Source organism: Onychostruthus taczanowskii, unplaced genomic scaffold (genome assembly GCF_017590055.1).
Source record: "Onychostruthus taczanowskii isolate IOZ18803 unplaced genomic scaffold, ASM1759005v1 scaffold34, whole genome shotgun sequence".
In the NCBI taxonomy this organism is placed as follows: domain Eukaryota; kingdom Metazoa; phylum Chordata; class Aves; order Passeriformes; family Passeridae; genus Onychostruthus; species Onychostruthus taczanowskii.
This window is the reverse complement of record NW_024500794.1, coordinates 262,244-288,963: the sequence shown is the minus strand read 5'-3', so window position 1 is coordinate 288,963 and position 26,720 is coordinate 262,244. Positions and strand designations below refer to the sequence as shown.

General features: G+C 52.2%; 2 protein-coding genes across 3 annotated transcripts; both read left to right on the top strand.

Moving 5' to 3' along the window:
• Positions 1-293: 293 nt before the first annotated feature.
• PTMS (parathymosin) lies at positions 294-4,262 on the top strand. Of its 2 annotated transcripts, XM_041411043.1 has the most exons (5): positions 294-1,002; positions 1,611-1,682; positions 2,387-2,468; positions 2,618-2,682; positions 3,312-4,262. In XM_041411043.1, the coding sequence occupies exons 1-5, from the start codon at positions 955-957 to the stop codon at positions 3,360-3,362; spliced, it is 318 nt and encodes a 105-aa protein (XP_041266977.1). In that variant the 5' UTR covers positions 294-954; the 3' UTR covers positions 3,363-4,262. The 2 variants fall into 2 exon arrangements, with proteins under 2 accessions (XP_041266977.1, XP_041266978.1); XM_041411044.1 differs by lacking the exon at positions 1,611-1,682 and having other exon boundaries at positions 297-1,002.
• A 14,549-nt stretch (positions 4,263-18,811) lies between these two features.
• LAG3 (lymphocyte activating 3) lies at positions 18,812-24,272 on the top strand. Its single transcript, XM_041411058.1, has 8 exons — positions 18,812-18,881; positions 19,110-19,281; positions 19,509-19,735; positions 20,000-20,257; positions 20,438-20,731; positions 21,040-21,330; positions 21,594-21,709; positions 24,165-24,272. The coding sequence occupies exons 1-8, from the start codon at positions 18,827-18,829 to the stop codon at positions 24,270-24,272; spliced, it is 1,521 nt and encodes a 506-aa protein (XP_041266992.1). The 5' UTR covers positions 18,812-18,826.
• Positions 24,273-26,720: the final 2,448 nt, after the last annotated feature.

Genomic DNA, 26,720 nt, shown 5'->3' with positions numbered 1-26,720 from the left:
GGCCCCGCGCCCCCGCCCCGCGGCACACCGGCCGCCGCCAACCAATGGCAAACCTGTTGCCAGGCAGAGAGCTCATTTGAATGGCCCAATCAGGCGCCCCAGCCTCAGCCCCTCCTTATATGGGGACGGGGGATGCGCTCGCTAATCCGCCCCCCCGCCACCGCCGGCTGCCCCGCCCACCCCCTCCGCGAAGCACCGCCCACCCCCTGCCCGAGGCCCCGCCCAGCCCCTCCGCCGCGCGCGGAGCGCGGGAAAAGCGCCCGGCGCTGGGCGGGCGGGGGGAGAAGGTGGGGAGGGCAGAAGGGGAGGGGCGGGAGGAGCCCCGCCGCCGGGAGCGCTTCCAGCGGGAGGAAGGGCGGGCAGCTGGAGTGGAAAATTCCAGGCAGGAGGCCGCGTGTCGCCAGCGCTGCCCTCCCACACGGCCCCGCAGCGCCGCTTCTCGCCTCCCCCGGATTCCTCCTGGAGAGCCAGGCAGCCTGTACGGGCGGCTCCCCGGGCGTGCTGCGGGCAGAGGGCTCGGCTCCCCTCCCTTTCCCGGACGCTTCCCGTCGGAGCCGCAGCACCTCGGCGCGGAGCGGGGCTTTCGGCTGGCCTCGACGGGGCCGTGCGGCGCCTCGCGGGGACCCGCGGTGCGCCCCCGCTGCCGGGCGGCCGCGGCCGAGCGCACTTTGTTCTGGCGGCCCGTCCCTCTCCCCTCCCTCCTCCGCCTCCCGTCCCTCTCTCCTCCCTCCCCAGGTCCCTCCTTCCCTCGTCACCGGCGCTGTATAAATCCCCTGCCCCGGCGGATCCCCCCACCGCGGGAGACCCTGGTACTTTGGCCCCCGGGGCGGGATCCTGCCGCCGCCTGCGGACCGCTGGGACTTTGCGCTCCCGCCGCTGACCCCTTCTCGCCCGCTCCCTCCCTCCCTCGCACGGTTCCCACCGGCCTCTTCCCTTCGCAACCGGGGGGCCAGGATGTCGGAAAAACGCGTTGAGGAGGCACCGGCGGAGCTGAGCGCTAAGGTGAGACACCTCCCTCCCCTCCCGCTCCCCTCTTCCCATCCTCGCCACCGGCCGCGCTCCCGGCGGGAGGGGAGGGAACGGGCTCGGCGGGGGGGCGAGGGCTCCGTGAGGCGCCCTGGCGGCGGGGCCCCGCCCCCGCCCCCCATTGGCCGGGCGGCGCGAGCGCGCGCGGGGTTCGGCTCCGCTCGGAGCCGGGTCGGAGGGCGGGGGGGGGGCGGGGAGCGGTGTCACGGCGGAGCGGGGGGAAAGTTGTGCGGACACAAAGCGCGGGCCCTCGCATGGCCGGGGAAGGAGGAGGGAGGGGTAGAACGGAGAGGGAGAAAGAGAGGTCCTTTTTTTTTTTTTTTTTTTTGATAAATCGTTAAAACTCTTCCGTGCCACTTCTGGCCTCCACACGCGTGTGCGGGCTAAAAGCAGCTCTGACGCGCGTTCGCTGCTGTTTTCCTTTGTCGGGCGGGCGGATTTAACGCCTAATATGTCTCCTCGCCCGCTATTCCGCCTCTCCTGCGAGCCTTCTTTGTTTAGGCATCCCCGTCTTTTATTGCCGCTGACCGCCGGAATGTTGTTGGTTTTCCCCCCCCTCCCCCCGCACCTCATTTCATATATAGGAAAGGAAAGAAAAGAAGGAAAAACTCGAAGAGAAAGCAGTCCACAAAGAAAAGAAGAAGGAGGTAGTAGAGGTGAGGTTCTTCTGAGGGACAGATTTGGTGACATCGGGGAGGTTTTTGTGCTCGCTGTGGGTAGCAGATGTGAAGGGAATATGGGAGATTAAGAAAGGGAGCAGGCCAAGCATAGAGATGAAGAGAAGAGCGAGCTCTTGGATAATTGTGGAGAATGAGCCTTGAAGGACTTAGTGTAGTCACCACAGCCCACCAGGGAGAAGAAAGGTCACAGCAGGGAATGGAGCCGAGAACAAGTGGGAGAATGTGGCACGGGAGATGTGGTCCTGCGCCCACTGGGGTATCCTGAGGTGCACAAGGAGCATGTGTTGGAGAAGGTGGGGGGAGGAACAGTGAGGAAACGCACAGATTGATGGAGCTCGGGAGGGATCTGGAAGCAGATGTACCGTGAGCCTCGGCTAAGTCATTAGCCTGTAATCAGAGAGATGCTTTGGTTGTTGGGAGGGATGGCAGCAGCTCATCGGGATGTAAGCTCGTGGGAGACAAGGAGCTTCATGTTGGGGATGGACTGGAAGGATTGGCTTGGTGAAGGAGGGCTGGTTGGGAGGAGTGTACAGCAGGGGTGGTGGGAATAACGGTGTCGGAGTAGCAATGCGCTCAAATGCATTCCTGGAGCGGCTGGAGCTCTGGAAGTTGTGCTCGTAGCAAAGAGCACGTGGACATGTCATCCTGGCACCAGTTTCTGACCGGTTTGTTTCATTCAGGATGAGGAGAACGGAGCTGACGAGGATGATGAAGAGAATCCTGATGATGTGGATGAAGAAGAAGGTGGTGATGAGGATGAAGGTAGGGGAAATTGAAGGAATTTGAGGCTGCAGAGGAATAGAGGATTGTGGAGGGAAATTCCCTCTCTGATCCCTCTTGACTCTGAGATTACATTCCCTTAAATGCTGCTTGAGTTTAACCCGTGATTTTCCTTTCTTGCTTGTGCTTAGAAGCAGATGAGAATGGGCAGGAGCAGGATGGCCATGCAGAGAAACGATCTGCAGAGGAGGAGGAGGTGAGTAGTAGTGTAAGAACAATGGTGGGGAGAGGGAATGAGGCTACTTGCTGTTTGTTGATCAAATCCATGTGGATGCTGCTGCTGATAATCCCAAATAGGCCTCGGGTCTCGCTGCTTCAGGAGCAGACTGATAAACAAATCTGATGTGGCAAGGGGATAGTAAACACTTGATGGATGCTCCTTGTAGGATCCAGGTCCCTCCACCAGCAGTTGTGGTGCTCAGTGAGAGAGAGTCGAGGTGCTGGGTTGTGCTTGGCCATGACCTCTGAGCTGCCTGTGTCTCCTGGGCTTCAGGCCACGAGGTGCACTTGTAAGGGTGTGGTGATGGAAGGGTCTGATCTTCCTTTTGAGGGGAGTGGAGTGGTGTGAGCCTCAGCTTCTTACACCTGCTGGAAGTACCAGCGTGGGTGTGGCGTCCCTCTGGATGGAACTGTCCACATCTTAAGCACGACCAACAGAACAGCTGTGTCAGGCACTCCAGAGTGCTTTAGAGGAGAGTGGATTTAGGCCTAGCAGAGATTTCCATACGGAGGAAAGAGCTAAGAATTTTGTGGAGAAATCATGTACCTTGGGGTGGTGACTGTTTGGTGGTAACTCCTTCTTTTTCCTCCCCGTGGCTGATGCAGGATGAAGTGGATCCAAAGAGACAGAAGACAGAGAACGGCTCTTCAGCTTGAGTCCTCCCCTCCCATCTCCCCTGTTCCGTCCATCTCTCCTCCTCCATTCCAGCCTGTGCTTGCACTGCCCGTTAGCCTCTGGCTTCACACAATCTCAGATGAGGAAAGATTAGAAATGCTCTCAGACGGGGAAGACGGCAGTTCCCTTCTCACCCAAAGACCTAGCCCGTCCATGACATTATTCCCCAGCTGAAATTGCCCCCTTCCCCTGCATCCCTTCACTGTGCCCCACTTCCCAGCGCTCCTGTTCCCTCAAGGATCTCATGGTTTCCTGGGCACACGACCTCGCCGGGCGCTTCACGTGGCAAAGCACCTCCCCTTGTCCCCTTGTCACCTGCCCGCCTGTTTTTGTCACTGGTGTGAGATTCTTGAGAGCTCCCGCTGCCCAGCCCTGCTGCCAGAGCTCCTCCCAGAGCCAGGAGGCGCGGGCACAGACCTCATGGTGCGTTCCCCAGTCCTAGGCCTCTTCTCATCCGCTTTCCCCCTGAGCCCCGAGAGGCAAAGAATATTACAAGCAAATAATGGTTCTATTAAGCGACACACGGAGACAGGATTTATTTTAAGCTTTTTTTTTTTTTTTTCCAAGTTTACATGACAGCAAGCTGGCCCTCGTGAATTTTTTCGGAAGATAAGGGTTGCTTTTATATATGAATTTCATCTGAGCTGTGTATTTTTTTAATTTGGAGGCTTTTTTAAAACAAATCAAGAGAGACACAATTGGGGACCAAACTTTGATTTCCATTTTTTCCCTTCAGATTTTCTTGTGACCATTTTTTGTAAATTAAAGGCAATATAGCCACAGCGTTTTCTATGGCACAGACATCACGAGGATGATAGATATAAATATATATATTGTTTTCAACAAGCACTGTAAATAAAAGCGTTTAAAAATGTTTCAAACCGCTGTGGATGGCCGTGTCTTCACATCCTGCAGGGTCGGTGGGAGCTGGCTTGTGGGAAGAGGGGGTGGAGAGGGGAGCCAGAGGTTGATCAGAGGGCGTGTGTTGGTTGTTTAAGGGCTCGTATTTGGGTCCTGCTCGCCCTGTCCCGCTGGGGGGCATGCCACAAACACAGGACCAAGCTCCAGGGCTGTCCTGGATCTCTTGGAAGGGGTGTGGGAAGGGAAAGCCAGCCGTGGCCGCTGGCTGCAGCCCGGCGCTGCTGTCGCCGTGCGCTGTCCCTGGCCCTGCCCGGCCGCCTGCAGGCGACACCCGCACGGCAGCCGCGACAGCGACCAGGGAGCGCTGTGAGAGGCGACAGCCTCAGTCCTTTGTCCCGCCAGCTGCCTCGGGGAGAGCTGTCAAGCGTCTGTCTTTTTATCTGTGCAGACCTTTAAAGCTGCCGTTCGTGTTTCTCCTTTTTGAGCCCGTGCTTTGGCAGCGCGCAAGGAGCCGCCGGGAGCTGTAAATAATACCAACTTTTGTAAATAATACCAACTTTTGTAAATAATGCCAACTTTTGTGTGAGCGTCAGCGGCTTTGTGCTGCTCCGGGTCAGGCTCTGGAAGCGCCAGCACTTGTCTCCAGAGGGGCGAAGCGTCCGCTGGCATTTTCTCCCAGTGCTGCAGGGACAGAGCTGCTGCCGAGCCCCGCTGCCCGCGGGTGCCTCCCGGCTCGGGTCACGCTGCTCGAGCCCGGCTCCCGATCCTGGTGGAGCCGCCGGAGCCGCAGCCAGCGTGGGCTCCGTGCCCCGAGAGCCGCGGTGCCAGAGGCGGTGCCGGCTGCCCGCGGTGCCTCCAGCTCCCTGCTGCTCCCGCCGGGATCCTGGGCTGCTCCGGCCCGCGCGCACCTCCGAGCGCGCTGCTGCAGCTCGGCATGCCCAGCATTCCTCCATTAAAAAAATACAGATTCTAGTCTCTGCTCCAGACTCGGGCAAGTCCTCGGGACTTCCCCAAACTTTCTGCTTGGCAGCCAGCTATTACTGTTCAGTACTGAAGACGAATTATCGGCGGATGATAGCATCTCTGCAGGGGCAGATTAGAGCTCTCAAACTTCCTCCCCACCACCCGTGCAGTGCCCGGCTGGGGGTAGTGAAGAATGTGCTTGTCAATGAGAAGTTATGGAAGCGTAATTCCATCTCTGCTTCCTATGTGGATGCAACAGCAGTACCACTGGCTCTATCCAGGCAGTCATCCAGAAGGAAGTGGGGCAGCAGCCGATTGTTAGGCCAGCGCTAGCAATGAGAGCAGCCACCCTTCCTCTCCTCTGAGGGAAATAGTGCAGGACAGAGGGAAGTGACAAAGGACTGCCAGGCAGCTTCTCCATATCTCTATGGGCCCCTTGATTCCCCAGTTTCTACTATTTCTTCCACCTAACTCGTTTTTATTGAACAACATTGTCACTGTCTGTGGATAGTTAGAAGATATAGCTAGAGATACAGAAATAAAAAAATATCTGCTTTGGGTTTTTTTCCATGTTAGTGACCTGCAGGGCATCATCCCTGACTTGAGGTGAGGGCTACAGATAACACAATAGAAAATCACACAGTTTATTCCTTTCCTGTGGGTCTGCAAAGATCCATGCTGAATCCAGTGGTATTTTGGCTGACAGAGTGAGCTCAGCAAGCAGTGCCATAGGCTTCCAGAAAAAGTTGAGGATGCAGGGCTTTGCACTGCGCCTCATTTCGAGCCTGCCTGTGTGCTTGGTTTGTGTCCGAGCCTGCAGGTTTATTAATCTTTCAGCCTAATTCTTCTCCCACAATGAGATCAGTGGTGTCGTGCTGGTGTCATCAAGGTAAGAACAAAGCCTGTCTTCACCAGTGATTCCTCAGAAATGATGACGCCTTTTCAGGGCCTTATTCGCCTTCCTCGTCTCTGCGCTAATTCTCTGCTCATTTAATTTAATTCCTGCGGCCATCTGTTAACCTCATCAGCTGGGGGCAGAACTCCCTCAGCTGTCCCTTTCTCGCTTCCGACGGAACCTGCTGCAAGCTTACAGCAGATCTGCTCCTGCCAGCCAAGCAGCACCGGAGATTTCCTTCTTTCTCCTCCTCCTCCTCCAGGTCTGCTTGCTTTGAGGGAATTGTGGAGGTGTCGCAGTCGTGCTCTTGCAGGCTCTGCTAAACTTCCCTCTAGACTGACAATTTCTGCTTCTGGTGGCCCTTTTGTGTGGTCTGGAAAAGCAAAGGCTGACTCCAGTGCAGAGAGCAGGTAGAGCCACCTGTGGGCTCTTAGCTGGGTCCCTGTCCTCGCTTGGATGAGCGAGTGACCCCTTGCTCCTTGGCAGGGATCACTGGGCACGTGGGACCTGGGCTGTGGTTGTGAAAGGGGTGCCACACCTATAGGACAGCTCTGGCTGCTGCAGGTGACCAACAACAGTGCCTTGTTGGGTGAATAAAACCAGACGTAGCTCTGGAATCAGCTCTGATGTGACCAAGAGAGATGGGCTAGGGATCTTGAGATGTCCCTGTCCATCTACCAACTTCAGCGATATGTGAAGCAATAGAGGCCTGCCATCGAAAATGTGAGCTGAGTCTGAAGATATTTTGAAGTGCTGAGCCCAGAAATGAATGCTCTTTGTATCTTATAGCTGTCACCTTCTCATTTCCCCTTAGGCAAATGATCCCCTCTGCCCAGCTTCTTTTGTCTTTCACACCAGTTTTATCTCAATAGATGATACAAGATGGGAATAATCAAAACCATCACATGGGCAGAGTTGTGAACCCTCCTTCAGACCTGGAAAAAGTGAGCCCTCCAGCCACTGCTGGTCTGGGAGGAAAACCCTTCTTGCTTCAGGAAAGTCCATAATCACCTTGTTGCTCTAGCTTTATAAAAACAGTGAAGAGCAATTATTCCTTCTCTTCCCCTGGGATCAGGGGCTTCTTTAGTCCCTCTGGTTAGGAGACACATTGCTCCACCACGTCCCATATGCCATATGGGAAACAAACCACTCGCCTTCCCAGATCCTTAAGAAGGCCGTGTACTTTTCCCTCCCACCTCTCTCCCTGGTTTCAAACACGGAGTCAGAGACAGCCCTGCTCGTGGCTGCTCCAGTCTGTTGGCTCAGGGAAGGAGCCTGTGTTTACATGTGTGGGCTCAGGCTCAGGACATGTTGCAGATGGATGGGACATCTCATCAGTGGGTGAATTTGGGGTTTCCTTCTGTGCTGAGCTGACCCCAGCTGGACCCCAGAAATCCACCAAAGCTGCTCTAATGCTCCCCTTCTCAACAGGATGGGGGGCAGAAAATACAGTAAAGGCTCACGCCAAGGAATGTTCATGGGTCAAGATAAGGACAAGGAGAGATCATTCACCAATTACTGTCACAGGCAAACCAGACCTGACTTGGGGAAAATTTAATTTAATTTATTAATAATCAGATCAAAGCAAGAAAATCAGAAAATAAAACCAAATCTTAAATCACCATCCTCTCACCCCTTCTTTCTTCCTGGGCTCAATTTCACTCCCAGTTTTCTCTATCTCCTCCCCTCCAGCAGTGCAGGGATTTGCAGCCAGTTCATCACACACAATTTCTCACAGAAACCACTCCTGGAGCCCCTCCATGACTAAGACCTTGCCATGCAAACCCAGTACTATTTCCTGGTGAGCTTTTATGGTTTTAGCAAAGCCTGGACAGTCACAGGGGTGAGGAAAGACCTAAGGTCTCCAAGTGTTCAAGGATCCCAGCCACACAACCTGGCTCACGGGCCCAGCGTGGTGCCACCAAGCGCAGCTTTGCTCTTGTGGGAGGCATTTCTTATTAGGCACAGAAGAAGATGCTTTTCTGTCTGAGAAGAGCACACAACTCCTGTGTGTGCTGTGGGTGACATCTGGCTGGTGCTGCTTGTCACCAGGGGGCTGCAGGAGCTGCACATTCTATAGACCTCCGGTGGGTTTTGAAATGACGTTTATTGGTCCCCTTCTCTACTCTGTATCTTAAACTCTGCATCTCAAAGGTCCAGGTCAGCTTCTGCAGCGTCCTGTGCTTCGTTCTCAGCTCAGTCCCTTCAGTCACGCACTGGTGTCACGTCAGCAGGGTGTTTGGCTACATGTCCTGCAATGAAGGACCTTGTCCCTAAGTAAAAAATGTTACCAGGGCTCTCTGCATCCAGGATAGAAGATCCTGCAACACGTAAAAGATGTGAGATACAGCAAAACCAGCCAGTTTCCAGAGGCCTGTGATTACCTGTGTCTGCCAATACCTCGCTGGCAGCTCAGGTAGAGTCATGGCTTAGACTTTCCCTGCTCTTACAACAATTCAAGCATTGTTTTAGGATGCATTTACTAGGATGCACAATTTGTAATGAAAACTTTCAAAGCCCCCTGCCTGAAGCATCCTTCAGCAGCTTTTGTGTTGCTGCATATCCAAATGCCTTGGCGAAAAGGTCTTTGCTGGACAGCACTTCCCAGCAAAAGCCCAGCACAACTCCAGGTAGGCTTGTCCATAAGCACACCAGAAAACTTACAGCTGGTTGCTGTTTTCTTTTGGGAAGTTTCTTGGTACTTATAAATATTTTCCTGTGTCAGATCCAGTTTTGAAAAGAGCTGAAGCTGTTGAATATGGCTCTAACAAACCTCCTGAGCTTCCAGGACAGCAGCATGGTAAATATGGACCCAGATTTGAGCTGGGAATTTGATGTTTCTTCACAAGGTAAATTTCACAGAAGATTCAGTAGGGATGTTTGGAAAAGCCAGCCTTGTAATTCAAATGAGTCAGGAGGTTTTGCTCATAACTAAAGAAAATACAGACTGCTTCAGGGTCTGTGAATCCCTTTCCATAGCTGTGGAAATAAGCGTTCTGGTGTGGCATTGCTAATGGTGTGCCACGCTGGCTCTAGTTCCTTGTTGGGAGAGGATCCTTTCTGCCTCAGTTTCTCTGTGCTTTAAATGCTTTCAGATCATATCCTGACTCCAGATCAAATCTCCCATGTGTGGCAGGATCCCTATAGGTGTTCCCAGCATCCCCAGGGCCGTTTATGCTTTTACTTCCAAGTGTGAAAAGCCTACAGATGGGATTCCAGACTGCAGACAGAAAGGAATACGGGGTGTCATGGAGTTGGGATGGAGTGGTGACACCTGTGGTGTCCCACTGCTGTACAGCAGAACACCTTCGTGCTGCCTGTGTTCTTATCACTGAGGACTCCGGGGTCACCTCCAGCAGGACCAAGTCCTTCTGCCTGAATTCGGGACACAAAGGCTGAGCCCAGTCTCTTTTCCCAAGACCTCTGCCTGTGCTGGAACAGAGCAGCACCCTGGCAGAGCAACCCAACACGGCTCAGACTGCTGCCTCTCAACCTTACGTTGCTTTCCTCGCTCCTCTGGGACAGGCTGATCCCAGGGAGAGGCATGGCCGGAGTGCTTGAAGCGCAGCTTTCCTCCCCGAGGGGCCCCTGGTGGCACCCAGCCCGACGTGTCCCCGAGCACACGGCTGCAAAGCTGCCGGCAGGCTTCGTCCCAGCCAGTGTTTGTGTACCCAAAATGCCGGGCACAGGGCGGGCTGGAGCTGCCTCTCATCGCGGAGCCATCGGGAATGGCTCTGGGCACCCAGCAGCGGTGAAGCTGGAGAGCCGAGAGCTCCCTGAGTGGGCAGGCACGGTCAGGTTGGTCTTGGCTGCCTGTCCACAGGATGATTTGAATGCTCACACGTGTCTCTCTGGCTTCAGGAGACACAGTCCTCTGCCTAGACAGTCCTTGGCAAGCCCGAGGGACCTCCACTAGAAAGGCACATATGGATTTTGGACCCTTTCCCATAAGTGTTCCTTCCCTTATTGGATGCCCTGGGTAGAGCATTGGAGTTTGACTGTCCCACCCTCAGGAGGTAGGCCCTGTTTTTCCCACTGTCTACACCTTCAGTTCTACATGGCAGCAATAGAATTTTTAAAGTTTTCTGTCCTTTCCACCCTCAGTCATGCTCAGGCATGTAGGAACATGCCATTGGAGTAATTTTAGTTATTCCCTATTCTAGTCACACAGTCACATTATTTTCTTTTTTCTCCTCCTCCTTTTAAACCAAAATTTTACATTGGTCTGTCTTAGAACCCCATGAAGGACTATATTTTCAGAAATTGTGCCAGTGGCAGTGAGTACCTAGCCAGGGGCTGTCATTCCCTGTGGAACTGAGACAGGAAGGCAAGCTTGGAAGAGCATCTCTTGGATCTCTTTCCTCATGAGAACAGCTGTAAGGTGGAATCCCACCCTCAAGAACCTGGGAAGGTTTCCAGATCATCTTCTGACCCTTGAATGAGTATGCCACTTCACTCTGAGAACTTCTGGGTTTTTATATAGACCCCAAACATTTGTTTTTCACAGACCAGGAAATGTTGTTGCTCTTGGCTTGGTTTAATTTTTTCCCCCCTTTTTAATAACTACTCTTGGGCCCGTATGACTGTAGCCTCCTTTTCCATTATTAAGACTTCTGAACTTTACCTTGGCTCATGGCTGGATCATTTTGCCTGTATTTCCTCCTCTGTACAAGCTGATCCGGTTTTGCAGTTCAGACAGGGGGCACACAGAGCCCTTGGGGTCAGCAGTCCTTTAGAGTGACTTTTATTTTGACTTAATAAGCAGCACACAGAAGAAAATTATAGTAATTGAAAAAAAAAAAAAAAAAAAAAAACACAGAAACCCCTGTATCTCCTTCAGGGCTGGAACAAATGAGCCCTCTGAGCACCTGTAGCTAGGGAAAAAACAGGCAGTCCCTGCCAAACTTAGGGGAAAGTCCCCACACCCACATGCCACCACCACCTCACTTCATTTGAATCCAGGATCTTTTTCCTTCCTTTTCCCTGTGGCTCGTGCCTTGCCTCAGCTCAGCAGCCGTGCTCATCCATGGTTTCCCTCCACTGGAGTTTTCTCGCAGAGCAAGACAAGCTGGCTTTTACTTCTGAGTTTGAAAAGGGCACACACGAACTCTTTGGGAGGCCCTCCAGTCAGGGCTGTGAGTAAGGGAAAGGCCTGGAGAGGTCTGAGTAGATACTTGTTTACTCTTATGATGGTGATTGTCTGGCTCAGTTTCCTTAATCCTGCAGAGTCCCATATCCTGGGGCTGAGCAAGGGGATGCCATTGACCATTTTTGTGTTAACATTCTGCAGGTGGTGAAGAGGCCACGACAAGAGTTCTTCCCGTGTTAGTCCCTTTCCGTGAGAAACATGCACCTCCTTTCCAGACAGATTTTAGGGTTTAATTTACAGCCTCTGGTCATCTGTGTGTTCCTCTGATGGAGTGGAGAGCCTGCCTTTAGCTCACATCTTCTGCTCATGGGAAAAACCTATCAAAGATGGATTGTGCAAGAGTCAGGGACGTCCTCAGCTGCCACTCCTACCAGGTCAGCATATTTGAAAGCCAGAGAGGAACTGATCCTCCCCAAATAACCCAATCTGTATTTGAACTCACTTGTACTCCTGGTCTCCACATCGTCCTCTAACAAGAATTATACAGTCTTTGTGACACATAAAATGAATTTTCTTTTGCTTGCAGCAAAGTTGCTGCCTGAGTTCACTGCAGTTTTCTTCAGATTAGGCAGAAGAAATCAAACACCTCAAGTTCATTCATTTCAAAGCAAGATCCCCAGGCTCTCAAGTGAGATTTTTTTGGTACCAATCTTCTAAATCCTTTCCCATCTTTCCACATCCTTTTTCGAAATATGGACACATTCCAGTAACTTGTGCTGTAAACAGAGGTAACACAATCTGTTCACTCTTTGAGATCCCATTTTATACAGCATGTTATCATCCATCTCCCTCCCTGGAGTCTTGTCTTCCCAGGATACTGTATTCTGTTCTGGAAGTGTGATCCACATACTTTGTTCCTCAACACAGAACCTTATGTTTGAATTCTAAGTGTGACTTTAGGAGGCAGTGGCTTCCCGTGAACCTTGCCAAATATCTGCACCCTGCCAGGAGAGACAGTCACACCTGCAGAGCTCTGAAGCCTCCTAACCATGTCTTGGCAGTGTAAGACATCCATGGGCATTTGGATGTTGAACAAATCCTGTGGCAGCCTGGCACTGGAAGCTCACATAATCTGAATTTCCAGGACACTTTCATCTCATCAGCAAAGTATCTGAAGTATTTACACAGGCCACAAAAGCATTAGCTGTTTTATCTTCTACTCTCTCAGAAGCTGTGCAGCTACAGAGTCCTTGGGTCTTTTGTGGCTTTCAGAGGAAAACCTGGCAGAGAAACCTGTCACAGGGGAGAGAACTGCTGCTCAGAGTGCACTCCTCCTGGAGAATGCGATCTGATGTCTGCAAACAGAAACTTCTTAGAACCAGGAAAAATTATAAATGGCACAAACAAACAAACAAACCAAAAAACCAAAAAAACAAAAAAACAAAACAAAAAAAAAAAAAAAAAAAAGGAAAATCAAGCTTAAACCCATATTTACTCCCTGTCATCTCAATTGCACCCCGGTGACCAACTTTCTGATATTCAATTTGTTCTCCATTTTGGGAACCCAGATCTCTCCCAGCCCTCATCGTGACACAGGAGACCCCATCTCTCCCTGGGAATTTTCAAGTCCATTCATAGTTCCAGCTCTTTGGTCCCAGCCTCCTTTGAGGGTGAATAAGGGCCAGCCCTGCCCACAGGAAAGCCTGTTCAATGTGCCAGTCGTCCTCCAGCGTGGTGAGAACAGGGGTACTCCAGAGCCAGCCAGGTCTCTTTGCAGTGCTAAAGGCAAGAGCTCAGCAAGCAGGGATTATCCACAATTGGAGGTGCTCAGGATTCACCTGGGCCAGGCCTGGAGCAACCCAGTCCAGTCTGAGAATCAATCACCCTGCTGGGAGCAGGGTGGAGAGAGGACCCAGAGGTGCCTTCCCACCTGAATCTTCCTGTGACGCCTTCCTGTGACTAACAAACGAGTGGGTTTGTTTGCTTGTGTGGGGCTTTTTCTTAGTGGGGCAGTAGAAGATTTCTCACAGAAGGATACAGGGTGCTACCTGCCATGAGGTGCCAAGTGGAGAGGAAATGGAAAAGCAGCTCAGCTGCCAGCACCCTCTGAATTGCAGTCTGGCACACAATCCTGTTAACCCAGCACAAATGTGTGCTGTTGCGGAGGGGCAGTCCCATCCTCCCTTCATCTCTCCTGCTGCATCTCTTTTGTCAACACTGATGAGCAGCGGAGAATTGATCCAGCCGAAAACTAAACTATAGAGGAATAAATCCAGTTTGATTTACAATGAACCCTTTGAGTTTAAAAATGCACCATCTCCTTCCCTAGCAATTTTTTGTTCACAGTCAAGTGGTTGGGGATCACCAAATCAGAGACTTTGTTCTCTTCAGGACTATTCTGGAGCACTGCTGTGCTCTTCCTTGCTGTGCCATCACCCACAGCAACCTTCCCTGTGGCTGTACTCTTCTGCAAATGATTTCTCATAGCATCACATGCTCCTTTAGTTACCCTGCACTTTCCATATCTAGCTTTCCCACTAAGAAAGAAACAACATATTCGCTATTTACTAAGTGCTTGCCTGCAGCTTCCAGAGATCCAGTGCACCATGAGACAGGGGCTGCTGTTCTCCTGCCACCATGAAAACACAGCACATGGATCACACCTACTTTTCACAGCTCCTGAGGGCACATGCAACTAAGCCTAGAGCCAGACCCCTCCGTGCCCTGAGCATCTGAGACGTGACCAAGGTGCCTCTTCTGTGTTGGAGAGACCCATGGTACTGCCCAGAACAGGGCACAGAGAGGATCTGAGCCTCAGGAGCAGAAGGCACATCCTTTTGTGGTGATTTTTCTCTGGGGGGATTCTGTATTGTCAGTTGAGAGAAACAGCAGCAATGGGGATATGGGCCTGAAATATGTGGATCAAACTTTCTCTCTTGGCATCAGGAGAAATATTACTGTTCCCCCAGATCTGCTGCTGGGTCTAAGACCAGCAGACACAACCCACGTCTGTTCTGGAGGTCCCACAGGCCAAAAAATCTCCAGGAAAAGCAGTCATACAGTCTCCCTGCAAAACTGTGAAGAGACTGAAAGCCAAAGAAGCCACACCTAAGAAGGGGTTTTTTTTACAGCCTGTTGGGGGAATCTGGGTGCCCTGGTTTCGCTGCATGTCCAGCATCAGCCTCACAGCCTGTCCTGACACCACCTTGCCCCCACGAGTTGAGCTCCTGGGTGCCTCTTTGTCCTTGAGAAAACCCCCTGCAGCCCTGGGATGTTTGTGAGGCTATTGCATATTTTTCCATTGCATTAAAAGCATGAATGCTGCAATGAGAGATGAGTCAAAATGTAACCTAGCCTGCTGCATGGATTTTTGTAGTTAATCCACCTCACCCTCTGTGTTGCACAACACAGGGGCTGTGGCATCAAAGACATCACTTAACTAGATACTGGCCAAGGTACTGATGAGCCATCACCATCTCCACAGGTAATTTGGGACAACTGAATGTGATCCTGCAGCATCCCATCTTTCCTGCAGGAAGGGTCTATTAAAAGAGAATAGTTACACACTCCTCCACAGCGAATGCTGGCCAGATACAAGTTGCCAGCTGCCAAACGTGCCCATGAATGCTGCAGATTCTTTTTAGTAATTAAATCACCAGGGTTTTTTTTTAGCAGAAATGCAGCCCCCGGCTTCAGCCAGCACCTCCCAGTGCTGTTCCTGACTTTCTAATTCAGGTTTCTCTGGGATATTCAGCTGTCTGCTGAGGATTGTCATACAAAGAGTGCTTGCCTTATAGCACTGCAGAAAGAGGCTGCAGATTTGTCCAAAAACCCTACAAAGCTATGCTTTCCTAAAGGTGTTCCTGTGGGATTCTGGGGAGCAGGCCACTGCTAGACTCTCTTCAGCAGCATATCAGAGACCTGTGGTGACTCGGGCACTGCCTATCCACCAAACCCTCTAAAAACCCCTAAAAAACCTAAAAAAACCCCACCCCTTTTCTGAAAAGCCTCTCAGTCAGGCATCCAGTCACTCTTCCTACTCCAAGAACTTTTGCAGGGGCACATTTTGATTTCACCAAGATCTGCTGAGTGGTATGAACTTTCTCCTTTCCAATCCTCTTCTCCTCACTCCTTTTTGGGACCATCACCTCAGGTGAATGGGTCCCTCTGACCTGTGGCATATCCCGTCCCTGGGAGGATAATTTGCTGCTTCCAGGCATCACAGAGGGACAGAAAGAAGACTGGAGCAGCCACTTCCTCCCTCAAAAAGGGAAGTTTGTGCCCACCCTCCACTTAATTTCATACACAGAACGCATCTCGGATTGGTGCCTTGGTAGAAACCACCGTGGCCCTCTGTGTGGATAGAGTGGGTTTCATCCCTTTACCCCAGGGGTGGTTTTTGATGCCCCTCTACCCCAGGGGTGCTATTTTGGGGCTTTTCCCCACTCTGCATTTCACACAAAGTCTGCAAAGACGTGGGCACTGCCTCTCTCTGCTTCAGTGTTCTGCTGCCTGGCCCCGCCGCAGCAGCGCGGCGGTGGCTTGGGGACCACTGCATCTGTCCTGGGTGCCCAGAGAGGGCAGCTCCACTCCTTCCCCTCTGCAGCTGACCTCAGATGTCTTTTAGCTCCCTCAGCTTCCCAGTCAGTGCCAGAAGTCTTGCAGTTAATGCCAGTCAGATCCCTGGAAACCCTGCTGCCCGTGCAGGCGCCTGTTGAGTACCAACCTGCCCAGCAGCTCTTGCTCACACCAAATCCCTGCCAGACTTTCCCTTCTGTTCCCCCAGGTGTGGCTGCTTTTTGTTTACAGTCCCTCGCCATGGAGTTATTAGTTATCTCTTATTAGTAAGTGACTTGGTTTTGCTTGCTGTGTTTGTTTTTGCGCTGGGCAAACAGCAACCAGGGCGTTTTACACCAGGTCCTTCTGTGGAGTGCTCTATCTCAGGAACACCCAGAGCAGCTGATAACCCAGGCTACGAGCCTGGCGTGGTTTCTTAGATCAGCTACAGTCTGCAAATAAATTCTGGAGCACCTCAGAAAGTCAGCATAAAGCAGAAGATTGTGACCAGCTTCAGACTTGGTGCTTCAAGAACCAAAACATGAAAGCAGAATGTCTCAGAGGAAAACATGGTATCACAGCAATCTGGAAACACAGCGAAAAATTCCTTCAGTGACACTAACTGGATGATACTGCAGAACAGCATTTTCTACTCCTATTTTTCTTGGTCAGGGCAGTTTGCATCCATAAGACTTGCCGAGACAGACAAGAAAAGTGATGTATTAAGGTCGTGCACAAGGTGTCTGCTGTGGGTGCACCTGGAACCGGGCTGGAGCTGCTGGCACTGACCAAGGAGCGTTCAGTGAGATGGGCTCCTGCCTCCTGCCCCGGCCGCTCCTGCTGCAGCCTGCCTGTCTGTTCCCATGGCTTTGCCAGAGTCCCACAGGTGCCTGCCAGGCTCTCCGCCCAGGGGACCCACACAGGCGCTTCTGGGAAGACGTTCCCATGCTGATGTTTGTCCGGTCACTGTTATCTCCGCGCCGGGGTCCTGTTCTGGGAGATGACGAAAATGCCATCCGAGGAGTCAGCATTTAAAGTGGGTCGTTAGACAAACGTCACCGTGTCTTTGCTAAAGATAGCCTGCTGCTGAGTAAAACGGCGCCTCCAAAACCTTCATTTCACAACGTGCTCACTCAGCACAATGAGCCCTGGGCCCCAAATGCCCCCCCAGTGCCAGGCAGTGCCTGTCCTTTCTGTCCATCTGTCCCTCGGGACCGCCTCTCCGGGAAGCGGCAGCAGGATGGAAGCGCATCCTCTCCTTTGCTGGTCCTCACGAGAGACAAGCATGTCCTGGAGTACGGATTCCACTAAGGATGGCCTGGGGGGCGAGAGGGGAACAGTGCCAGGGTGCCAAGGCTATGAGTGCAGGGAGGCTTGAAATGAAGGGAGAGAGCAGTGAGCTAGGTGTGTCCCCCGAAAAAAGCCAGGAGAAGGGCAGCAGAGGGTGCTGGACTGTGGAGCCCTACGTGTCTCCCCAGCACAGTCCCAGCTCCCTCCTCTCTCTCTCTCTTTCTCTCTCGTCTGCACCCACACACTCACACCTTTCTTGCGCTGCTGATTCAAGGGAAAGAGAGCTTGATGTTTTCTGCTTGAACTGGTCACCACAAACTGTTTTTCTTGAACAGAGGGAAAAAACACCTCCCGACAACTGTGACAAGTTCTTCCCCATCTTCACTTGCCTCTTCTTCTCTCATGCAATCCCCTGGGCTGTGTCACGCAAGAGGGCATGAGGGGCCAGTGCAGAGCAGCCCCTCAGGGACATGGAGGCACACAAGGTTACACCTGAACCCCAGTCCCACTGCTCAGGAGGCTGAGGAGCCACGTGGGATGAAAGACCTGAGAGCTGTCCCTACAACAGAGCTCTGCTGAGGGCAAGCATAGCACTGGCTCTCTTTTATCCTCCACCTTCACCACACAGCTGAGGAAAGCTAGAGAGGAAGCAAGAATTCCTTCTACAGTCAAGAAGCGGCCACAATGAGTCACCTCCCTTCCCTCAGCCTCAGAAAAAGCCCAAGCCCTTGATGGATGAGCCACCGAGGGGCTTGGGTGTCTGACACTCATCACCAAGGGCTGATAATCTGAAAGAGTCAGAGCCAGTGGGTAGCTGGAAACTGTGAACCACAACAGTGGGGGTTCTCTGAGACAAAAAGGGGGCCCAGGATGAGGCACGTGGATGGAAAGGTATTGCCCTGTGCAAAGGTCAGCAGCTGCATGGGGGCTAGGATGAGCCCCTCAGCTCATGAGTTTGAGTGGGTTTCCCCCAGAGCTGCTGGAGCAGGAGGCTTCTTTCCTCACACTCCTTGTTTTTTCTCTCTGGATGCTCCCCTCTGTCTCCTTGGACCACCTCAAGTGTGTCCCAGACTAGCCCTGGACTCTAGATTGATGAGTCACATGTGTCCTGGTTGGAGCTTAGCATGGAGCATTAGCCTTTCCTCATGCTGCCTGTGAACTGACCAATGAGAAAAAGCCAAGAAGTCAGCACATCTGAAAGACTAAAGAAGGGGAAAAATAATTATAATAATAAGAAAACCAACAAAAGAAAGAACAGCAGAAAAAAGACCAACATGTTCTCAAAAGCCCTGAAAGAATTAGAGAGAATCTGTAAGAGACGGGAAGATCAAACCAAAAAAGGTAAGAGATGAAAGAAAAACATGAAGGGTACTTGCTGGGAAGTGTCTTCTACAGTTTTTCCACTGGCTATATAGAAGCGAAACTTGTAAGAAAAACAACAGCGACCCAAAGAATTTCCACTAAAAGATGCTTAGAGCAGAGTCTCTGGTCCCTCCCTCCTGTGCCCTCACGTGCCTCGGGCTCATACTGGTTTCTTGGTGGTGACGCATCTTCTTAGTGATGTGAGGAAACTCGCTGCCCACCTGCAGTATAAAGGCATTTAGAGAAATGCTTTGATCAGAGAGAGAGAGAGAGCATGAGAGCAAGCACATCCCACTGACCCCTCTGCGCTCACCCACCCATTCCAGCAACCTTCTTTGCCCATGCCTCATTTTTGCTGGTCTCTTCAAGCTTTGGAGCTCCTTAAGCACAGAGCTGAGTGAGAAGCAGCCCCTCTCCTGGATGCCACCATGAGGCCGGTTTCCCTGGTGCTGTTCCTCACCTTCACTCTGCTTCCTTTCGCTGGTAAGAGGGGCTGAACACGTTGGAGAGGGCAGAGTAGCTCAGTAATCTGAGTCTGGGTGTTACCTGATCCCTGGAAAGGCTGGAAGGGAAACTTCAGCCCTTCCAACTCCACAGAAGGTGGCCAGATATCATGCTGTGTTCTAACCCACCCTGGCAAAGATGGCATCCCCAGCCCAGAGTGGGATAATACCGAATCCCCTCTTTGGTCAGCTCTCCATCTTGTTACAGCTGGCCACATCCTACCAGGATTATCGGAGGGGAGAAGCAGGGAGCAGAAAGTGTGGGTCAGAGAGGGGAGTGCAGCAGTGCTGCCCTGCCACTTGAGCCCCAGAAAGACACGGGAGAGCGAAAAGCAGCTGCCTGACAAGATATCTGTGCTGTGGAAGAGGCATGGGGGAAGGTATGCCAGGGCCACAAGAGATACGAGTCCTTCTGGGGGAATGGGGGGGTTGGAGGCCCTTTGAGCCCCTTTTCTCCTTCTCCATATTCCCTCCTTCCCCATATTCCCTTCTTCCCCATATTCCTTCTTTCCCCATATTCCTTCCTTCCCATATTCCCTCCTTCCTGCCCCCTCCCTTGATCTCACATTTGCCTCTGGCATGAGCTGCTCCCTTGTCCTGCTTCCAGGGTGCAGCAGGAGCCACACGTGGTGCTGGAAGTTGGCTTCTCAGGCCTGCAGAAGACAGCACAGCTCATGAAGCCCCGGGTGTCGCTCCAGGACTCCACCCTGCGCCATGGCAATTTCTCCCTGCGGATCGCCCCGGTCCGGAGCGAGGACGCTGGGCTGTATGAGGCACAGGTGAAATACAAGACAGAGGTGCACAGCTGCCACGTGGAGCTGGGGGTGATAACAGGTAGGAGAGGATGGAAAACCTGGGGAATGTTGATCTTAGGAGCGGGGAGGTTGTAAAGGTGGGATAGGGTGGGGATGCAGGTGGCAGGGCAGGTGAGAGCACAGGCAGCACCCTCTGGGCAGTGCAGCTTCCTGCTGTCTGCCCTCAGCTCTGAAGGGAGAGCTGCCTGAGGGATAAAGTTAGGGCAGAGCAGACACACAGGGCTGCTTTGGTAGCTCCCCTATGACCTCAGCTCACCCCCAACGCAAACCCTTCTTTTTGCAGTGACCCTCAGTCCACCCAATCCTGTGATAGAAAGAGAATTGCTCTTGATGAGCTGCAACTCCAGCCACAGGGCCAGCCTTGTGGAGACATGCTGGTTCCACAACAAGCACCCGGGCCACAGCTCCAGGACCTTCTGCTACTCGTCTGGGTCTCTGTCCATCTTCCGTCCAGCCATGAGCGATGCGGGCTCCTGGCGCTGCCAGCTTCGGTACTCTGATGAGGAGGTCATTTCTGCCACATTCAACCTGCAAATTCTAGGTGAGCTCAACCTCTGTGCTGATAGCCCAGCAGCCCTAACCTGATCCCTTGGATGTGACTGACTAACCTCAGTGGCCCCCGCTTCCCAGCTCCCACCTTGTCCTCACTTCCCAGGTCAGTCACCTCCCTGCAGAGCTCTTTCCAGGCACCATCCCATGTTGTCTTCCTTCCCTGGCTCAGGTTTTGATGGCCCAACCAGCCCTGTGGTCTATGCGGCAGCTGGCTCTGCAGCCGATCTGCCGTGCAGCCTGAGCTACCTTCCCAGAGCCTTTGGGATGAGTGTGGTGGCAGCCCACTGGAGCCGTCTTGCAGGAGGACATTTGGAAGACAGGGGCATCTCCCAGAATCTGAGCAGCAGAAGCTTACCCCTGCATCTCCCCGCGGTGGGGCCGGGTGACGCGGGGCAGTACCGCTGCGCTGTCTCGGTGGGACACAGGACAATCAGCAGGGACGTGACCTTGGCCGTGGTTACAGGTGAGAGGAGAGACTGGGGTCCCTCACTGCAGATGAACATCCCCACACGTCTGTGCAGTGAGCATGGGTACTCCTGGTCATGGGTTCCCACCCTGGGCAGCAAACAAGATCTCTATTCAGGGATTGCATTGCATTGGATGCTGCTGGAATCCTGGGTGACTTGATATTCCTCTTAAGAATGAGAAAGACAAAGAAAATAATGTAGAGGAAGTAATAAAGAAAAGATGCAATAGAAGAAGGATGGATGAGGAAGAGATGTGGACATGCCTGTAGTCTTTCCTGAGGTTACTTTTTTCCCTTTGCCACAGTGACTGCGAGCATCCAAGGACCAGTTTCTGAGGGGAATCATCTGGTGCTCACCTGCAGCCTCACGCACTCCCAGGGACATGAGCATTTCCAGTGGACACACCTTGACTCAGCCCCCACCAAGAGCAAGCTGGCTCTGGCTACTCCCCGTAGCTTGGAGGGCCACAGCTCCCAGATGGGACGTACCTTGGAAATACCCCAAGTGTCACAAAAGGACACAGGCACCTGGGAATGCAGTGTCTATGGCCCAGAAGGCAGACTGGGAGCAGTGCAGTATGAGCTGCAGATCACAGGTACTGTCCCCCATGGTTCTGCAAACAACCTCTTCCTCACCCTACTTAGCTCTCTGGTGCCCTTTCCTCTCTCAACCTCATCCTGTCCTTCTCCCCTTGGACCACTTGGATCCCATCTTCTTAGCTTTCACCAGTTCCTCATGCTGCTCCTTCCAGTTCCTCGCCTACCTCTTTCCTATTTTGCCTGTTGCTGTGCAGTCCCACCCTCTCCTCAGTGCAAAATCAACCATCCCTTCCATCCTAACTGTGGTTCCTCCTCGCAGGTGCCCAGGTCTCCAGCTCTCCCTCTATCTTCAGTGGGCAGGTTACTTTTGGGCTCATACTCACCCTCTTCTTCCTGCTTGCCGTTTGTGTTGTGGCTCTGGCCCTACAAAAAAGGGTAAGTGTCCATCACCCCCTTTCTGTTATTTCCCCTGTACGTCCACACTTTTTGACCTTCCCCAGATTACTCCAGAGACAGCAGTGAGAGGTCCTGGGGACACAGTGGCCAGAGGAGGTATGGGGCTGGAGCAACGTGCTGGCAGTGTCATGGACACACAGGGAAAGCTGTGGCACAGGCACGTTGTACCCGGGGCATTGGCAGGTCTGGCTAACCATGGCATTCCTCAGGGGCAGGTCAGACACCTCAGAGAAGGAAGAAAATCTCCTAAGGTACAATCACAGTTGTGAAAAAACTCACGTTTATTCCCCCAGAGATGAAGCCATTCTGTAGTAGAGGAGGGCTAGTTGCCAGGCTTTTGTAGATGTCCTCTCTCTCATTCCTTAGCTGGATGTTTTCATGTAACCATCTCCTGTTCCGTACCAGTGCCTGCTGGTGCCCAGACACCGACATTGATGCAGAGCTGCTGTTTCTGGCTCAGCCCTCACACCTCAGCTCTCAGCTTCTGGCAACTTAAAGCCCTTCATTTGCTCAGCTTATTCCAGTATCTTGTCCTCTGAAAACTCTGCCTTGTACCTTTGCCTTTATGATCCCGCAAGACCAGACCAGGACTAATCCTTCCCCAGCACGTCACTGGAAAAAACTGTGCAAACAAGTCAGACTGTTTCTCTGAAGTTTTCCTATTATTGCTCTGCAAATTAATAAGGTGGCAAAATCATCCTTCAGAGTTTCCTTTTGCAGACAAGAGACACCTTTTGGGAGTAGCTGTGATGCAGCTGCCTCCTACTTAGCCTCATGAAAAGGGCCCACGATGACAATTCTAGTGGGGAAGGGGCTGGGCCATCAGAGCGAGATAAGTTTGGAAGAGCTTACCCTGGTGAAAGAGCTGGGAGCCTTGAAACCGCCTCGAGCTGAAGACGAGGGATGTGACAAAATTGATGAAAAGTCTTAGCAAGTCCCAGTGGCTGGAGACTGAAGGCAGGCAGCATCACAAAAGAAGCAAGGTGGAAATTTTTAAGAAACCACTGTGGGTAGTGCAAGAGCAGCTCGTGACAGGTTCTTCGTCATCTGTCCTTAATCAGCACTGATGGTAAAGGATAATATGAGGCAGAAATCTACACTTTCTGTGAGACTCTCTAAAGTGTGCAAGTCCAGGTCAAGGTGATCAGAACCAACCTTTCTGGCCCAAAACCTTGGGCTGGAATCCCTTGACAATGCACCTGTAAAGCCTCTGCTAGCAGGACATGGGTGTCCAGCTGTTTGCTTAAGCAGCTCTCATCCCACCAGGGTATTCACCACCCCAAAGCATTTGTGTATCCCCCATGGCCCTGCTGTGCCCAGCAAGCCAGGCTCCTGTGCCACGGCTCCTCTGTCCATGGGAGTTCCTCGAGCGGCTCTGGATGGCCCTGCTTTAGCAGGACTGGATCATGTCCAAAGGTCCTGCTGTCCCCAGCCACGCTCTGGTTCTGTGATTCACACCCTTCCCAGCACAGGCTCCCGCTGAGTGCAGATGAGGTGGTGCCTGGAGCAGAGATACCAGCTCTTCTCTGGTTCTCTCTCTCTCTCTGCTGGCATCCTCTGAGACTGCATTTGCTGCTCCTGAGTTGTTGGGAACGGGATGCTCCCCGCGGTGTATCGTGCACACCCGATGGGCTGCTGCCCACACATTAGGAATTCCCATTCCAATCCCCTGATCCTATCAATGTCTGATCGGTACTGTTGCACTTCATTGATCCTGTCACTCAGGTTAGAGCTGCCTCTCTCCAAAATATCTGTGTCTTGCATGATATTCTCATCCTTTTTCTTCCAAATGAGGCTCCTCAACTTTATCAGCTGCCTAACTCATTAGCACTTTCACACTCTCTGTGCCAATAATGACTGGTCTTTGAAGACTTGTGCTTTTCATTTCCCTTCAGCCTGGCAGAAACCTGTCAGCAAACCCCAGTCCCTTCCTCTTAGCTGAGATCACACCTACCATGCCATTCTCTAACTAATCTCTTCCTTCTTGCTGTACTGTCTCTGTGCAACCCTATGCTGCTATCAGGAGCCCTGAGATCTACCTCTTTTTCACTATCTAGAAAGTCACTTGTGTGGTTCTGTCTTTAATTTGTTCTCATCTCATTTTGCACAAGCCTTTATTACCTCTCCAAAAAGGTGTTGTACAATCTGACACACCATCAAACCCGACAGCGGCCTGACCATTGCCCAGATCAGTGATTGCTCTCCCTTAGGCATGTCCTGTCTTTGTTATTCCTTATGCCCATCACACCACAGAGGATCATGCTGAGCCAGCCTCCCCCAGAGGAATTGCATGTCTCAGAGAGTGTCTTCTTCCCTGGCTCTGGGAAGGAATGGGGGCCTTCTGGTAGCAAGCAGTAGGACTGTCTTCCACGGCCAGACTCGTGCCGCTCAGTCTCCCTGCCGTGTCTGATGTAGCCTCTTGCTTCCCTTTCAGGCACGGGCTCCTGCCTTCCCAGCACTGGAAGGGATGTTTGCAGTCAATGTACCACGGAACTCCGTGGAGGAAAAGCAGAAAGGGAAGATCCAGCAAACGGAGTGCTGATGGAAGCGGGGGCATCGGGGCTAGTCTGCATGGCAGGGTGAAACTCCGTGTGCCACGCAGAGAGAGATGGGCGCCATGCAGACCTCTCAGGAGGGCTAGGGATGGCATGAGCAGTGCAGGGCACCTTGGGAGCTCTGTTCCTGCAGAGGGGCCGGGAGCTGCAGCCAGGGCGAGGCAGACTCAGCACAGCAGTCAGGCGGCCAGCAGCAGATGCTTTGGAGCTATGGGGAGTGTTTGAGCCAGTAGCTACTGCCTGCTTCAGTGCCACATCTCTGCCCCCCTCCTTCCCCCTCCTTCACGGCCTCTCTCTCAGGCTTTCTGTGGTGGAACACTTGGATGCAGGACATGGCTGGAATCCATCTCCCCTGCAGTCTGACAATGTTTTTCCCCCCATGCTCACTCTCTTCTCCTCTCCCTCTCCCTGCATTGCCCTGCTCACTGCCCTGTTGCACATTTTGAGCATTTTAACTTATTAGAAATTCATTTTAGAATTAAAATAAATTCATGTGATGAAAAAGCCCACTGACCCCTGTGTGTGCTTGTGGAGGAGCGTGCCTATTTGACAGAGCTGGGTGTACCTCTGCCTGTGTGAAGCCATTTCTAAGGCTTTTGCTGCCTTCTCTTTCTCTTTCAGTTCTGTTTTACTGAAGTTGCCTGTTCGTTTCTGACATTTTCACAGTGGGGAAGGGGAAATTAAATGCCACTAGAGAAGGAAGAATCACAGGTTCAGTCTCTCCTTTTTGCTGCATTTCACAGCCTTCTTTTCTTTTTTTTCTCCCATCTGACTGTCCTTGTTCATTCATTCATTTATTCCTTTAGTCCTCACATTTTCCTGAAAGATCTGCAAGTGGTATTATGGCTCTTTGTCACTCTCTTCCTGCTAAGGATGTACTTAGCAATGTCAGCATGAGTCTGCCAGGCCCTGCCTCTCAAGACCTTCAACGTGTTTAGGTTTCATGCAGTCAGAGAACGCTCTTCATGTCCCCTCTGAGCAGCCGTGGAGGGCTGTGGTGCTGCTCTTGAATGCAGCCCCAGAAGAAACACTTGGTCATGAGAGTCACACGTGTGACTCTCCCATATGGGTCCGCACGCTGAGGCTGCTCCGTCTTCAGGATGGAAGATCCTCTTGACTTGAGAGAAGGTCACCACAGCCAGGCCAACTCTTCATTATTTCAGCAGGCACATGAACAGACATTCTTACTGTGTGGCTCTCACCTTCCCTCCCCAAAAGGGTCAGGCACTCAGGTAGTGAATGAACTCAGATGTCCTTAGACTGCAGGTAGCGCAGCAACACCCAAAAGTCACAACTAGCCCACTCCAGGAGGATGTCTGGACTCCTCAGCTCTTCAGCTACCCAGCTGTCCATGTATTTTACTGAAAATGACACCCCTTTCTCCACTGAATGCTAGAGAAGTGCAGCAGAGCAGCGAGGTAGACTTGTCTGCTTCAACCATCCCATGCAATTCCAGGCAGACCCTGGAGCAGAACCAACATAAGGCAAGACAGTCCAGCGTGGTACCAGGATCTTCCTTGGCAAATGATAATGCTGCCATTTTTTTTCAGGTGAGAGTGATCTGTCTAGCTCGATCACCTCTCTCTGCCAGATGCTTTGGAGGTAGAGAAAAGGTTGGTTAACCCCCGTGGGGCTGAGGGGCAATCCAGGATCCATCAGGATCACACAATAGTCTCTCAGTGCCTGACAGTGGTTTGCTCTCTCTTCCCACACACAATGGGATGCTCTCTGCTCGTGTGGGTAACACTTTCAGCACTGCCTGTTACCAGCCTGGGTGTTCTCATTGCTCAGATGTGTGCCTGGCCTGTCTTTAAACCTCCCTGTTTTCTTGTACTCTCTGACTTCCTCCAGCAATCCGTCCTCAGATCTGCTTACTCACTGTGTGAAAATGGTTCCTCTCTCAGTTTGAAATTAAAAGCTTTCCACTTTCCCCATTTTCTTTTTCTCCCATCACAAAGGCTCAAAAGAGGGACTCCCAAATCTATCATACCTTGGGTGGCCATTATTTGACCACATTTTATCACATCCCCTTTTTCGTTATTTCCCCATCCCCTCCTGACTCACTGCCTTTCAGGCACAAATGCCAGATTTTGGGACATTCTCTCTGAGTTTGCACAGGCCCATCTCTGTGCACGGTCAGCTCTGCTCAGACCCTTTGCTCTGGAAGAGGAGGCAGCAGCCCAGCAGTGGAGCAGTGCTGGTTTACTCGGAGACACAGAGCCTTTCTCTGCATCACTTCCATCCAGCCCTTCAGTGTTTCGTCTGCCTCTCTGAAAGAAGTTCAACAACACTGAGCTTGTACCCAGCTGCTCACTGTGCCCGTCATGATAGGCAGATGCCTGACATGGTGCAGTTACAGTGAGCAAAAGCCTGGAAGTGTTTATGCAGTTTAGATTTTCCTTCCTAGAAACTATTCCTATAGGTAGGAAAATATT

Bases quoted from the DNA above. Each gene is read 5' to 3' on its own strand.
- PTMS (XM_041411043.1), top strand. From the start codon at position 955: ATGTCGGAAAAACGCGTTGAGGAGGCACCGGCGGAGCTGAGCGCTAAG. The intron at 1,683-2,386 runs GTGAGGTTCTTC...TGTTTCATTCAG, and splicing joins AGAAGAAGGAGGTAGTAGAG to GATGAGGAGAACGGAGCTGA. The intron at 2,469-2,617 runs GTAGGGGAAATT...GCTTGTGCTTAG, and splicing joins AGGTGGTGATGAGGATGAAG to AAGCAGATGAGAATGGGCAG.
- LAG3 (XM_041411058.1), top strand. From the start codon at position 18,827: ATGAGGCCGGTTTCCCTGGTGCTGTTCCTCACCTTCACTCTGCTTCCT. The intron at 19,282-19,508 runs GTATGCCAGGGC...TCCTGCTTCCAG, and splicing joins TGGAAGAGGCATGGGGGAAG to GGTGCAGCAGGAGCCACACG. The intron at 21,710-24,164 runs GTAAGTGTCCAT...CTTCCCTTTCAG, and splicing joins CTCTGGCCCTACAAAAAAGG to GCACGGGCTCCTGCCTTCCC.